Source organism: Cnephaeus nilssonii (genome assembly GCF_951640355.1).
Source record: "Cnephaeus nilssonii genome assembly, chromosome: 8".
Taxonomy (NCBI): Eukaryota; Metazoa; Chordata; class Mammalia; order Chiroptera; family Vespertilionidae; genus Cnephaeus; species Cnephaeus nilssonii.
The window spans coordinates 57918299-57934376 of NC_137079.1; the positions used below are offsets into that span (position 1 = coordinate 57918299).

General features: G+C 38.3%; 1 protein-coding gene across 3 annotated transcripts in view; it reads right to left on the reverse strand.

Moving 5' to 3' along the window:
• SLAIN1 (SLAIN motif family member 1) overlaps window positions 1–16078 on the reverse strand; it is a 58907-nt gene that overhangs the window by 18755 nt on the left and 24074 nt on the right. For 2 of the 3 annotated variants that reach the window (XM_079778948.1, XM_079778949.1), the window contains exon 3: window positions 1196–1345. In XM_079778948.1, the coding sequence (XP_079635074.1) occupies window positions 1196–1345 (150 nt within the window). Of the gene's footprint in view, window positions 1–1195; window positions 1346–2334; window positions 2485–16078 lie in introns of all 3 variants that reach the window. The other variant, XM_079778950.1, reaches the window with a different exon arrangement.

The following is a 16078-nucleotide window of genomic DNA, read 5'->3' on the forward strand; positions in this document are numbered from 1 at the left end:
TGTTACACGTAAATGATAGTTGGCTGTTTCTACTTATGTTGACCTGAAAAGTTAACTGCAAAACAAGCCTAGCCAGGTTCTGTGATCTACATTGTATTGTGCCTTTTTCTGCCATAAATATCCTTGAAGTGTTCACTCCCAGATTATTTATTGTAACTTTATTGTAGAACCAGGGATAAATTGTCCCATTTCCAATGATCTCCTCTTCCATAATTATTTATTCTGAAAAGTATACCAAATGCATTTAACTGATTTTTTTATTGATAACGATAGACTCACATGAAGTTCTAAAGAAATAAGACAGGGTTCTCTTGCCACTTTGCCCAGTTCTCTCAATGGTAACATTTTTCAGACTTATAGAATAACATGATAACCAGAACACTGGCAGTGACACAAACCCATCTTAGGTGTTTCCGGTTCTACTCATGCATGCTTGTATGTGTTAGTTTTAAGTTTTCTACAATTATCACCTGTAGGATCAAGTGCCTACCACCAGTGTCAAAATACTGAACAAATAGTTCCAAAAACCCCCAGAAATCCCTAACCCTAGTGACCACTAAACTGCTCACTTCTAAGATTTTGTCATTCCAAAATGTTATATAAATGGAACTATACAGTATACAACCTCTTGGAATGACCTTTTTTTCCACTGAGTGTAATTCCCTGGAGATTGATCCATGATGGTGCATGAATCTATGGTTCATTCATTTTTATTGGTGAGTAGTGCTCCAGGACATGCAGGTACCACTGTCTGATTAACCATTCCCCTACTGAGACATCTGAGTTCATTCCAGGTGTTGGCTTTTACAAACAGCTCCTGCGAATGTTCAGTACAGGTTTTTGTGTGAACACAAATTCCCACTGCTCTGTGATAAATGCCCAGAGTGAAACATGCTGGGCCTTGTGGAAATCATGGGTTTGGTTCTAAACAAGCTGTCAAACTGTTTCCACAGTGGCCATCCCAGCAACGGTCTTTGTGTCAGTGCATTTTGGTCAGAACATGTCCTAACACCTTATGATGCTCATGAGAATGTGAGAAGCATGAACTGCTCCATCTACAAAGCAGGACAGTATGAGAGAAAGGACCTAAGTGTTTGCCCATTACCTGGGAAGAAATACCTGAAAACTCCCCATGTCCTCACAGTTCAAGGAGAAGCCCCTAGTTTAAAAGGTGTTCTGGTCTAAAAAAACGTACTTTCTTCTTGCAGACGAGCCATGATCTGCACGTCAGTGAGGTCCTGCAGCTTGTACCCCATGGAGATGGAGTCGTCCTCCAGTTCTGAAGTGCTCAGCTCACTGTCTATAGACGACTGGGGACTGAGAGGGGAGCCCCTGGAGGTGTAACCTAAAAACAAAGGATGTAGGTTTATCGTTTAGACTAAAGAACTGATACCTATTCATGCTTTATAATTCATGTTATCGACAATCGCCAGTTTCTGCCCTGTTAACATGTCACCAAAAAGCGACCAAATACAAACTGTACAGAAGAGAGATCTCCTGTTTTGTTTTTTTACCACAATAAGAAAGGAAATCATTAATGCTAAAATCTGAATCCCATTAGATAAGCATATATCTAAATGCACTGTGTAAGTACATATCCATGTTCACTTTAATTAATAATCAGATATGCTTGTCTCGGTAGTAATTATTATGTATTTTAAAATGAACATTTAACCCGGTCCATTTTTTAAACAGTTACAAACAACAGTGTTACAAATAAGTAAGAATATCACATATAAAAAGCACACATACATACACAGAAACATCTACGAAACCTGTGAAATTGAGTGTAGAGCAGTCAGGAGACTGGTAGTCACTCATGAGAGTGAAAAAGCAATGGCTCGAGATAAGAGAACAAGGAAGATAGGACCCAAAGGGAGGAAGCTGCAGGAATGTAATCATCTCATAAAGAGCAGCTATGTCTATTTTCTATGTAGCTCTGGCTGCATAAAGAGCTACAATAAAAAGCTAAAAAATTTTAAAAGAACAAGATATAAATCCTTATATTCTTGAATCTTAATAAAAAGTACTGAATTGTTTGACATTTCATTTTAAAAGCATGCTAGGCACCTGGAAACACGTTAACTATATATATACATATACTGTTGACAATGAGGGCAGACCGACCGCCGACCACACACAACGGAGAGCAGATTAATGGTGTTAAAGTACAAATTAACGTTAGCCTTTTTCATATCCAAAGTAAGTGTGCAACAAAACTCTCCATTGTAATAAGATTACCCTCAAGTTTTTCAACGAAATATGGATATTTAAGCTGTGTTTAGTAACTAAGGACAAGCAAGCAAGCGGCTAGTCGAGAAGTTGAAGTATTACCTGTTCTTTCAGGTGTTAGTATTGCTTTATTTGAGGTTTTAGAGAAGCTGGGAGTATTAATGCCATTGCTATAAGGGCTGAGTCTTGCAACAGGACTATAAGGAAAAGCCAGGGAGACATTTGAAGAGAAGAGACTCCGCCATCGGCTGGCTGTCACAGAAGCAGAAATAAACAGCAGCAGTTAGCAATATGGAAGCAGAATGTGACTTGTCAGAGGAAGGAAGGGAAGACGTTAAAAAAAAGATGAAAAGACAAAAGAGCAACTTTTCATTAGAATAAGTTAACTGACTTCTATTTATCTAAGGGAAAAATACGTTTTAAAAAAAGGCAATTTGTGAATGAGGGTCATATTTACACCTCCTTAAGAATAAGTAAATCAGTCTCACCTTCATAAAGCCAACATGCCCATATAACAAGAAAAATTTGTTTTGGAAAACTCAAAGAAACTTACCATCTTTACAAACTGTAGGAAATGTTCTTAATAGTAACCACACACAGTCTTATGTTTTTTCTAAGGTTAATTTTTCAACCCATTTAACCTTTTGCACTCGGATGTCGAGTGTGACTCGACACGGTTATCATTAGAATAAAGGAATCGAGAAAAAAGCAAGTGAGTGCAAAGGGTTAATATCAGAAAATGTTGATAACATTTTTAATAAAAACATATTAAATTATGAAGAAACTTGAAGTGACTCTTGTGTTTCTAAATGGCCTTGATCCAAACAAGACTTATGCAAAAGTGATACAAAAATCACAGAAGGGTACATACAGCAAAATTTAATGACTGCTAGTTTTCATGGCAAGTATGGAGACAAACTGGTGATCTACTGGATTTTTCCTTTTCATAAAAATATTTCCCAAATTTCCATATTGAACATATACTATTCCTATAACATCTAAAGGTAGAATTATACACATTATTACTTTAATACTATAAAATAAGAAACAAAAAAGGTTTTTACCTGCAATGGTTAGAATGCTTACATTATCTCACCTGGCTAATTAATTAGTGTGTTTCCCTCCTCCAAAATTACCAAGCCCTTGTTATTTCTAAGTGCTTGAGATCATGAAAAATACCCCAAACTGTACAAATTTGAATTAAGTCACATGAAACATCACTTCTCCCTTCAAGGAATACAAATTACTGCACTAGTCAAAATCCACTTTCCTAAAAAGCAACCATTTAGACATGTACACAAGCAGGATGAGAAAAATAAATAAAAAATTATAAATTTGGTTAAACTTCACCTTTAGACAATGAATAGGTTTATATTTGCTGGAAATTTGACAAAACTTGAAAAACATACAAAAAGGACTGCTTTGAAATGTGTTCCCCAAATCACTTTTAATAAGCAATGCTAATGAGTAAACAGTTGGCAAGTATTTAAAAATGGGCAGCAGGGTGGAAAGATAGAAACCATGGGAATTAGTCAAGAAAATAATCAGCTCCAAAATTGAGGTCTTTGCAATTAAGACCCTTGCAAAATACCACCAAGGTAATTTTTTTAAAGAGCAAAATGTTTCCTTTTATTTCAGCATTTCAGCAAGCACTGTTGAAATTTAAATACCATCCCTTTACAACAACTACATAACAAAATATTTTTTTCCTCACGTAGGTGAAAGAACTAGGCAAGGAAGTGTCTACATTCACTGTGATTATGCTTTCAGAATTCGTAAGTTTCATGGAGGGGACACTACCTGAAGCCTCGTTCCTAATTGACACCAATCATGTCACATATCCAATACGTAATTAGCTGTGCTTAAGCAGCCCTTCTTAAGCTGAGCCAGAGCAGAGAGTTGTGCGGAGTGGGCACTCCCAGCTCCTTACCTTCTGGGTATGTAAACTTGATCCCAAAATACACTGAAAAAATAGGGGTTAATATGCAACACACACTTGGTAGCTGTTCTCACAGCTTCAATCTCCATTACTCGAAGTTTCTCATTAAAAATTCCATGATAAAAGAAATCAATAGTTCTTTGTGGCTGCTAACTTGCTGAACAGATAATGTTATTTTATACCAGTCTGATCACTCGCCAGGCAAATTACAGTGACCGCGTGTTGTCACCCACAGATGCAGACAACATCACATCCCAAGTAAACAGCATTCATCGCTCTGCACAGTAACCACTGTGCCCAGCCTCCCGGCACAATGGCGCAATGATTGTGACTATGCTGACAGCAAGAGCCCAACCAAGCACACAATTAGCATCTATTGCAAGAGAGAATGCTGTGCATTGTCCTTTGGCATGGAGGCTTTTAAGAAGAGGGAGGAGCATTATTGTGGAGGCGAGCTAAGAAAGCAAGCATGCTACATTAGTGCCCAAGGTTGCGGTGGAGGAGTGGAGAAGGAAGTGGAAACCGGCACATCCTACTTATTCTTCTCTATGTAGCTGAAGAATTGTAACAGGAAGCGTCTTTATAGAAAATAAAACAAAAAGAACTTTTCATAAGGCAATTTTTTTCCAATAAATTAACTTTTTATATAAGGACATTAAAATTTTTGAGAGGTCCAATGATGATCAAAATTATCCTAAGAAAGTCTTTACTAAAGGAGAAAATGGGTGATAAACTTCTGAACAGCAGTATTTTCCTATACTCCTACACCAAAGTTCTAGCTATGGGTAAAGGGCTTCTCATACCTGGAGGGGGCATGACTATGTATTTTTCACTTGCAACCCCTGGAAGAGCAGAGAGTTGGGCCCAAACATAAGGATATAAATTTGCTATCACCCTTGGCAAGGTTTTCTTTCCCAAATGCCTTAAGTTAAACTGCCTCTCAGAACACTGCTTTCTCTACAGTTGCACTGTAACTTCCCGAAGACTCTCGCCACCTCTCACTACCTCTCACCAGGTTACTGCAACCTGTTCCTCAATGAACTCTCAGCCACAGCACTGCCCTCACCAAGACTCTGAACATCACTACCAAAGCTGTGCTAGTCATATATTATTTTTTAATTCTTAATCTTTATTGCTGAAGTATTACAGATGTCCCTCTTTCCCTCCCTCATTGCCCCATCCACCCGGCTCCTGTCCCACCCCAGGCCTTCACCACACTATTGTCTGTGGCCATGGGTTATGCAGATAAATTCTTTGGTTAATCTCTTCCGCCCCTCCCTCCTCCTTTCCCTCTGAGATTTGTCAGTCTCATCCATGCTTCCATGTCTCTGGATTTATTTTGTTCATCATTTTATTTTGCTCATTAGATCCCACATATCCTATATAATAAAAGGCTAATATGCAAATCGACTGAACAGCAGAACAACAGGTTGCTATGATGCATATTGATCACCAGGGGGCAGACGCTCAACTCAGAAGCTGCCCCCTGGTGGTCAGTGCACTCCCACAGGGAGAGCACCGCTCAGCCAAAAGCCGGGCTCACGGCTGGCGAGTGCAGCAGCGGTGGTGGGAGCCTCTCCCGCCTCTGTAGCAGCGCTAAGGATGTCCAACTGATGGCTTAGGCCCACTCTTAGGTAGGACATCCCCCAAGGGCTCCAGGACTGTGAGAGGACACAGGCCAGGCTGAGAAATCCCCCTCCAAGTGCACGAATTTCGTGCACCAGGCCTCTAGTAGTGATACTTGTCTTTCTCTGCCAGGCTTATTTCACTTAGCATAATACTCTCCAGGTCCCTCCATGCTGCCTCAAAGGGTAAGAGATCCTTCTTTTGTACAGTTGCATAGTATTCTATTGTGTAAATGTACATATCTTTTGTATCCACTCACCTACTGGGGGGCACTTGGATTGTTTCCAGATCTCCACTATTGTAAATAACACTGCTATAAACATAGGGGTGCATATATTCTGACTGGTGTTTTGGATTCTATTCTTTTAACTCTTACTTTCTTCCATTAAGTACTACAGTGGCTGTACTGCAGATCATCTCACTGGCATCCTAATCTACTGCCATGTATTCCATGTCCACCTTTACAGTGTTTCTGAAACTTCCTTGTTAAGAATTATACTCATATATGCATAACCCATGGACACAGACAATAGGGTAGTGAAGGCCTGGGGTGGGAAGGGGGGGGGCTAGAAAAGGTCAATGGCGGGAAAAGGGGGCATATGTAATACTTTCAAGAATATTTAAAATAAAAAGTTCAAAAGATGTAAAAAAATTACACTCATATAGTTTAAGCTTTCTAATGTTGTCTCCCTTGCCTAATGAGCATTTCCTATTTAGATAAATGTTGTAAATCACTAAGGTGTGCAATTGTCAAGATTTTGAACATATCCAACATTTATTGATTGTATACTGTGTGCCAGACATTGTGTCCATTAGGTACTGAACTAGCTGTTTCTACTGTGAAAAGAAAAAGTGAAAACAACTGATTCCAGAATATGTTAGAATGTTGCTTTATTTTTTAACTCTTTTAGGTTGATGTAGTCTGACCTTTTGATAAGATTTTCATTCGATCAGTTATTTTTTCTTGTATTTGTATTATATACTGCTTTGTTACGTTTGATTTTGACCACCTGCAGGAACTACACAACAAAAATTTAAATATTTATTGTATTCACTACAAGTCTAGGCAAAGATGATCAAGACGTGGTAGGAATGTCATTGCTTCTTAAAACGTTTTTTTTTTTGTGTGTGTGGCCAAAAGAATAATTTTCAGTGTAGAGAATTAAAGAAATTTAGATTCTTTCTTAAATGAATCATGTCACCTGGCCTTTGTGATTTTTCATCACCTGATAGTATCACCACTGGAGCATTTCATCAAGTCCATTTTGGAAGGTACTACTTTGCTTAATGATGTACAAAAATAACTACATAGATATGTTATTTATTTTTCAGGCCAGGTAACTTTGAAGATGTATAGACAATAAATTAATAGACCTTTAGACACTCTCAGCAGATGTTTTCTGTAAAGGGGCAGCTAGTAAATATTTCAGGTTTGCTGGCCAGATGGTCTCAGGTGCAACTACTCAACTCTGCCACCACAGCATTACAGCAACCGCAGACAATCCAGAAATGAAGGAACCTGGCTATGCTCCAGTAAAACTTTTATATAGATTGAGAGCTGAATTTCATAAAAAGTATGAGCCATGAAATATTCTTTTGATTTTGTTTTCAACCACTTAATAATGTGAAAGGGGCCATACAAGAATAGGCAGAAGGCCAGATATGGCTATAGTTTGCCAATCCTTGGACTAACATGCAGGCCAATTTTATGACATTCACTCTGCAACATGCACAGGTTTAGAATTTTAGTGCAAGGGTCTATGTCAGGTGTCGAGACATTACAATGATGGCCGATAACATACTTCTTTACTGCAATTTTTCATAACATTCTTATAATAAAAGACCAAGAAGAGATCCTAGATTGAGAATGCAGATAACCAGAGCTCCACTCTCCATCCTGCCACATACTGGTTCTGAAAGTTGGAACTTGACAAGGTAGGAACTTAGTGTTGAAGTGTTCTCATTTGAAAAAAGGTGTTTGTCAGAGGATAATAAGCAAGCCTGTGGTTAATATTAAGACAAGTTTGCAGCATGCCTTCTCAAACTAAAAAGCAGTTTTTAAAAACTACTTAAAAGTTACAGCAAGTTGTAGCAAAAATCCTATATAATAAAACCCCTCATATGCAAATCAACCGGGTGCTATGACAGATGCTCAATGCAGGAGCTGCCCCCTGGTGGTCAGTGCACTTCCACAGTGGGAGGGGCGCTCAGCCAGAAGCTGGGCTCACAGCTGGCGAGCTCAGTGGTGGTGGCAGGAGCCTCTCCCTCCTCCGCAGCAGCGCTAAGGACCCCTCGGGGGTCCCATCCCAGACTGCAAGAGGGTGCAGGCCTGGCTGAGGGACTCCCCCCCCCCCCATCCAAGTGCATGAATGTCGTGCATCGGGCCTCTAGTATTCTATAAATACTGAGGTAAAATGTTCTAGAAGCTAGGTGGGAAAAAGAGTGCAGACATTTTCTACACTTTCACTTCTCCTATTCTTAGGTAGCTTAACCTGTCCTCTCAAAATAAAATGGGCATGCTTTTTCTATTATATCTTTCTTCTAATTATAGTTGACCTGCAATATTAGTTTCAGGTGTACATCATAGTGGTTAGATGTTTATATAATTTACAAAGTGAGTCCCCCAATAAGTCTACTACCCACCTGGCACCATACATAGTTATTACAATATTACTGACTATATTCCCTATGTGTTTTTTACATACCCAGGACTAGTTTTATAATGGGCAATTTATACTTCTTAATCCCTTCACCTTTTTCACCCAGCCTATCAACCCCCTCCCATCTGGCAACCATCAGTTTGTTCTCTGTATCTGAGTCTGTTTCTGTTTTATTTGTTTATTTTAGTCTTTAGATTATACATATAAGTGAAACCATATGGTTTTGCCTCTCTCTGACTTATTTCACTTAGCATGATACCCTCTAGGTCCATCCATGTGGTCACAAATGTTAAGATTTCATTCTTTTTTATGGATAGGTAATATTCCATTGTACATATGTACCACGTGTCTATTGATGGGCACTTAGGTTGCTTCCACATCTTGCCTATTGTAAATAATGTTGCAATGAACGTAGGGGTACATATATCTTATCTAGACTTAGTCTTTCCTCAGATGTTACCAACTCAGTGGCAAATTAAGGAACCTTAATTTTCAACAATTAATCAAATTAGGTCAACTGTTCTCACTTATTTATCCAAAGATTATCTCAGAGGAAACAAATGTCCCAAATGCCACATTTTTCAGAAATAAGGTTTCTTCAAAACCACAGACCAAGTTCATACCTTTGCCTCTTTACCAGAGTTCCGGAAAGGAAAAAGGAAGCAAGGAGAAAGTAACAAACCTTCAATTCTTCTGCTTTTATTTTCCCTTTGTACAACAGGTAGGCAGCCCTCAATTCTAATTCAAACAAGTAGAGGAATTTAACTACATGGCCCTTTACTAACACTAGTTACAGAGTGCTCTGAGATCAGTGAAGAATGGGAGACATCAACTCTTTTAATACTTTTTCTTCTCCCTTATACAGGCAGGAAGTTTCATGCAGACACAGCATTTTAACCTAAACCCACAAACCAGCAGGGCAGGAAGACTTGAATTTTCACAACTAGCCTTTCTAGTATAAACTTCCTAGGTGGTCATATTACATCTTTACGTACCTAGAGCCTACAGAAATGCCTGGCCCATGGATGCACTCAGATGTTTGGGCTAAGCTTCAATAAAGGCAAAGATAGTATTTTACTGGTTCACTTCTATAAACTCTGCAGACTGAGGTACAAGTTCTCTGGAGAGGCTACACGTTTACTTTAAGAAAGCATGACTGACTTGGCTCCAAACTGAGCAAGCCCCCTGTCATAGTAACATATGGCTTGCAGCTTATCTGATCCACTATTTTTATGGGGTAAACTTGAGTAGCATTTATTTCCCCATGACCTGATAAATAAGCATATGGGATCTAGGAAGTCCGATTATTTAGAAACAGGTGTCATAGTGTTTTCTCCCAGGCATACACAAAGTAAAGAGGATTTAACTATTATGCATTTGCCAGTGTATTCATATAAGCAGAAGTAAATGATGCTCCTAATTGGTATACTTAGGGAGTATTTAATTAGGGTAAGTTAGTCATAACCCCCAAGTCACTCAATCTTCAAATTATAGCTAGAAAAATCTACTGGATTAATTTGAATATTTTCTCACAATTTTAGCTCATTCAACCTATGATGACCAATGTAATGATTTAAAATTAGTAGCCATGATATATATCCATGTATAACCCAAAACACTGTAGATACTCAATATTTCAATTTCCAATTTCATTAAAAAATGTAATAATTTACAAAAATATGACTTCGTACCACCTTTAAGAAATATCTAGTAAAAGAGTTCATAATTAAATAATACCTAGAACTAATCAAGAAAGTCATTTTCAACATTAGGATGAAGTTTTAAAATATATTAAGTTTGAGAGTAACTGAGGGATTATATACCTACAATGATTGGCAGATAAATGTTTAGTAAATGTTTGGTCAATGAGAGTTACAAAATTTCACCACAAAAAGCATTGCTTAATAGCACTTAGTCCCTAGGAATCAGAGTTTTAGAAGAGTTCTTAATCTGAATTTAATAGGTCAAGTGTTTCCTAGGTCTTAACAGTTAAAGCAATCTCATTGGTTAAAGTATGTAGTCATCATAATTAAAGCATCAACTCTCTTCTGCTCAAATCTTAACCAAGACCTCATGTCAAATGTTCATCTCTCACTGCCACTACTGGATCCTTCTGTGGGTCTTCTCCAACCAGGACATAGTCTAAGCCGAAAAGTGAGGGTTGGAAAGAGGAAATTCTATGGCTGTCAACTATTTCCACTTAATTGCTGGTCAAAATGAAGAGGAGCTTTAAGCACACACGGACCAAAGACAGTGGTATCCAGGACCAGAGTGATCTCTATGGCTTCACAGATCATCACCAGACTTCCCACCTGCAGTTAAAAAAGGGGATTTTTTTTTTTAAATTTAACTTTAGTAGTAATTACACTTCAAAGGCATGTTTAAAAATTCCCTTTTATAGGAGCCATTTTCTCCTTAGGCCTGACTGCTCTGGCTTAAATCAAATTTAAGGACAGTGAAAACAGCCACAGAATGTGACAAGAGGGTCTGTCTGAAAGTAGTAACTTAACCTGAAAAGAACAAGGGGAAAGAGTGACCTAATAATCTGTCGAGGATGTGACGCTGTCATGCAGATTCTAGACCGCTGCTTTCAACTGGACTACAGCGACCATGCAGGCTGCGACAGCCAGCTAGAATAGCATCCAAGTTTTACCGTGCCATACTGAAGTAAGTTAAGAAAGATGCTACAGAATCTAATTCTATGAAGGAACAGGCTAGATTATCTCCTGTCTCAAAGTAGTGGGTCCCCCCCCACCCCTCAAAACTAAGGATAGACTAGATAACAAATAAGAGTCTCCTGAGCTTGACTGTACAGTATAGAAGGAAACCCAAGCCCAGTAGGCTATTGGGATGCACTAGAAGTTCCTGAATAGAAGAGTGATATAAATGAAATTTGGACAATCTTTTCTATTCAGCACCTCCTGGGCTAACTACTCTCCTTTCAGTGAGGGACACAACACATGTGGCTTATATCCCAGTGACAGAAAAGGCCTCTGACCCACTAATCTTGGGAGGTGGTAGATTGTAAACATAAATTTAAAAGCTTTGACAAACAAGACACATTTGGGAGGGGGGGGGGTCCCTAAAACTAACCACTTTCATTATTTTATTATAATGCCTGCACAGAGAAGAACATTAAAATATACATAAAAGTCTAAAACAGCCAGACCCACTTTCCAAGAGTGTTATCTTAGAATTGGGAGGCGATTATATAATTAGTGTTTATAAGAGTAACTTTAAGTAGACAAACCAACACCACCTTGTTGGTAGCCGACTCCCCACAGTGAAAAGGTTAGACATTTAGGACACACACACTCTCTTACCTGCCACTTCCATCCCCAGATCTGACAGTTCTATGTTTACACTGTCGAGGTTTACTGCATTTTCATTCCATTCTATAGTTGTGATTAGGACAGCTGTAAAGTGATCATTAGATGGTAAACCACATAAATGTGGCTTTTCAGTGTTTTGATGTAATAAGTACCATTCACTGAGGAACTAAATATTGTAAAAGAACCAAGGGAAAGAAATGCAACTGTTTGGCACTAGACCCTAACCACTAGGTGAAGTATATGACAGGCCTACAGCTTCAACTCTTTCCTTATTTCCTCTTTATTGGCTTCTCCTGATCTCAGGGATTTTTTCCTTGTACTTTTCCACCATCACAATAGGGTGCACAAAGTAAAATTTTCTAAATCTTTGCAGAATCAAAATCCCCTTCCATTTGCTTCACAATTTAGGATTTATCTGGGTGCAAAATTATAGTTTGAAAATAACTTCCCTTCAAACTAAAGAAAATATTCATTTTTTGTCTAGCATCCAATACTGCTTATGAAATGTCTGAGGCCCTGTTACCACTGTAGATAACCTATTTCTTTCTTTGAACATTTTTAGGATTTCCTCTTTAACTTTAGAAAATCTGAAGTTCAACCAGGATATCTAGGTGCAGATATTTTTTCATCTACCCTAGTTCATACTGAGGGCTTGCCTTTCTTCAGCTCAAGGAGCTTTTCTTTTGTTATTTATTGGTGCTTTCTTCCTCTCAACTATCTGTTTCTGCTTCTAAAACTATTTAAAAATTAGAGGTTCTATATCTGTCCTCCACGTTCCCTAACTTCTCCGTTTTTGTCTTTCCTTTTGGGAAATCCCTTTGACTAATTCAGGTGAACAGCTTGGTTTTTAGCCCTGTTCATTCTTTTTTTTTTTTTTTTTAGTATTTCCAAGAAATTAAAAATGATTTAAAAGTGATTTGACTGTTTATTTTCCCAGAAGTCTGTTCTTGTTTTAAAAGTATATTACCGTCTTAAATATGAGCATGTGAATTCCTCTCTGGTCCTAAGGTACTCATTTCCTACCAAGTCAGTTGCTCTGCTTGTTTTTTCTTGCTGTTAGTTTTCCCAAAAAGCAAGTAAGACTTAGTTACTGATTCATATTTATGAATAAAGACTAAATTCATCCTAGAGGTAACTAGTATGAGTTTCTTCTGCACCAATATAGGTATTACCCCAATGGGCCTCTAACTTAATAGAGAAAACTGAAAACAGGCACAGTGTAAAGGATGGGTTATTCCATAGCAAATTTTCCTATGGTGCTGGACATGCAACAGCAGAAATGGCTGAGGATCCTCACAACACAAAGTAAGGAGATCTTTATCCTAGCGGTGGGCTGCTTTGGGAATCCATCTGCTACTCCTCCCAGCCCCTGCTCAATGTAATGTGCACATCTGACGTTAGCTCGAGCTCTGCGTCTCAATGAGCAGTAGAAATCCCACACTTAGATTGCTCTACCTTTTTTAAAAACAGGTATCTTGTTTCATCCTGAAGACTACACATCCCCACCACTTGCAATCACCATCTGCAGCAAATGCTAGCAACTCCTACTGCCAGAAAATCCTGTTCCTGATCCAACATTATCTAAAAATGCTGTAAAAACGAAAATCACAATCATACAGCATATACTATACACACACATGCTTATGAAATGCACACACAACTATAAATCTAAATTTCAAAAGATATACTTTTACTTACACACACACACAAACACACACACACACACACACCCTGTTCCTTGAATTACAATCTTGCAGCTATAACAGTGGAAAAAAATTAAACTCATAAATAGAAACTGACAACAGCTCCAAAACTCAAACACACAAAACTTGTTACTATATAAAAGTTTAAAGCTCTATGTATTATAAGTAAATGAGAATATCAAAGCCTTATGTTTTCAAAGTTAAGTATCATGAAGAGTTTGGCCACATTTTCAACTACCACTTCTCACATAAAGTCATGTGAGAAATTCAGAATATTAATGAGAAAACCATAATATTAATGAAAGCATTTCCAAGTTTATCTAAAGAATCCCCCTTAAAAACTGCTAAAGTCTAACTTTACTCACATTCCAAAAAATTTCTAAAATCACTATTTCAGTCCCCATATCTTTCCAGATTTCAAAAAAGGCTCAGCCACATTAAGACAATCCAGACTGTACCCTGTAGCTTTCCTATCCAGAATCATGTCATTTTCTTGCTTAAAACTATTCAGAGGCCTCCCAACCATCTTAAGGTACAGTCCAGAATCCTTAACTGCCTGAAAATCCTGCACACTCACTTCTCTAGTTTCATTTACAGCCACTCAGTTCATGTTTTCTCCCTCTTCACCTCCCTCCATTAAACTCCCATCACAATGGTCTGCCAGTTCCTCTCACATCATGGGTCTCATCCCACCTCAGGGCCTTTGCACATGCTGTTCCTGTGCTCTGGGCTGTTCTGCTCCCCGCCCCTCCTATAGAGGGACCTGCTTATCTCTTGATGACTCCTCAACATATCATATCCTTGGGAAAGCATTTCCTGGCCACAGCACTCGGACTCAGGTCCATTGGCGTCATCATGCTTGTTTTAAAGGTAAGGAAGAAAAAGAACAAGAGCTGCTATATTTATAATGTTTCTTGTACTAGACTGCATGCTCCAAACACCAGCCACTGAGTTTGTCTTGCCACTGTATCCTTAGTATCTAGCTTTGTGCCTCACCAGCAAGTACTCAATACATTATTTTTACGATCTAGCATTTACATCATCTATCTGATCAAGGCCTGATGTTTCAAAAAAGGAGAGTCTACAAATTATTGCATAAACTAATTTTATTTTGTAGAGGCCACAAATAACAGACACGAACAGCAACCAAAATAAATTTTCGCTGCCATGGAGGCAAATTTAATCAATTATCAGAGTAGTATGAAAATAGTAAACAATTTGGGAGAATCTCTATTGTTTATTTTTTTCTTATTGAGGTAGGTAACAAAATAGCATGTCAAATATATATTCGTTATAACAAACATTTATCCTCACTGTCATAAGTTATTGCTTTGGGTTTTTTTTTAAAGATTTGAGAGAGAAGAAGAGAGAGGGAGAGAGAAAAAATCGATGTCAGAGCCAAACATCGATTACCTGCCTCCTACACACTCCTACTGGGGATCGAGCCTGCAAACTAGGCATGTGCCCTGGCCAAGAATCTAATCAACAACCTTTTGGTGCACAGGACAATGCCCAACCAACTGAGCCACACCGGCCAGGGTAAGTTATTGCTTATTTTAATAAACACATTCCTAATCATGATAGAAAGTCAAAATAAAAACTACAGAGAAACACATGAGGTAGAAACTGCAAGTTTCATAATCTCAATTATTTGTTACTATCTGTACTAAATAACATTACCAATAGTGAAGCAAAAGCATTGGGGCTATTCTGAACATAAAAACAAAGAAAATATGTGACAGAAGCTCACAGGCATGAAATGTGTCTTCTATTTCCAGCACATGGGATTAATAGCAAATGTCAAGAGACCCTGTCTCTACACAAAAATGTCAGTATGGTTCCAGATTACTTTTCCAATGAGAAAGGGAATCCTTTACAAAGCTTACCTAAAATGAACTGCACAGACCAACTTTCAATTTTGTCTCCAAATGTGACAGAGAACCTCAAGACTGGAAACATGAACTGATGGAGATAACATCTTGGGCCACGCAAGGAGAGACTGGACAGGTTCCAGGAGACAGACACTTAACAAGCTTCTTAATGTCTCAGTTCAATCTGTGTGGCTTTTACAAATGAAAAGGTCACCTTCAGAGCACTGGATGAGCCAACCACTTTCCACTTCATTGGCTAAATTGAGAGAGAAATACTCCATCATAACAACTGAGACAAGAATGGAGCAGGTATCATGAAGATTTAAGAAAAACTCAATAAAGAAGTAATATCCATTCACACTTGCTTAGCATAATCCCAGAGGAGATGAGAGACAGTCATAGGGAAACATGACCCAAGATAGTAATTGTGCAGGGCTACACTATTTGTGAAAACTATACCCACACTCCTCAAATGTGACCTGTCCTGATTCAATAGTTATGGACATTCAAGTATCTTAAGGTAAGATAAGCTTTTATTAACTGGCCCAAATTAACTGAACCACATATTGGGTGTTTCAAATTACTTAGATAAGCTTTTTGATCATTACTTGGTTATTTAACATCCCAGCCTCATGACCTGAACTTAGCTCAGACTCTAGATTAGTCTCATTCCAATGTAGGGTATCATGTGAGCTAACGCTATCCATGAAAGTTC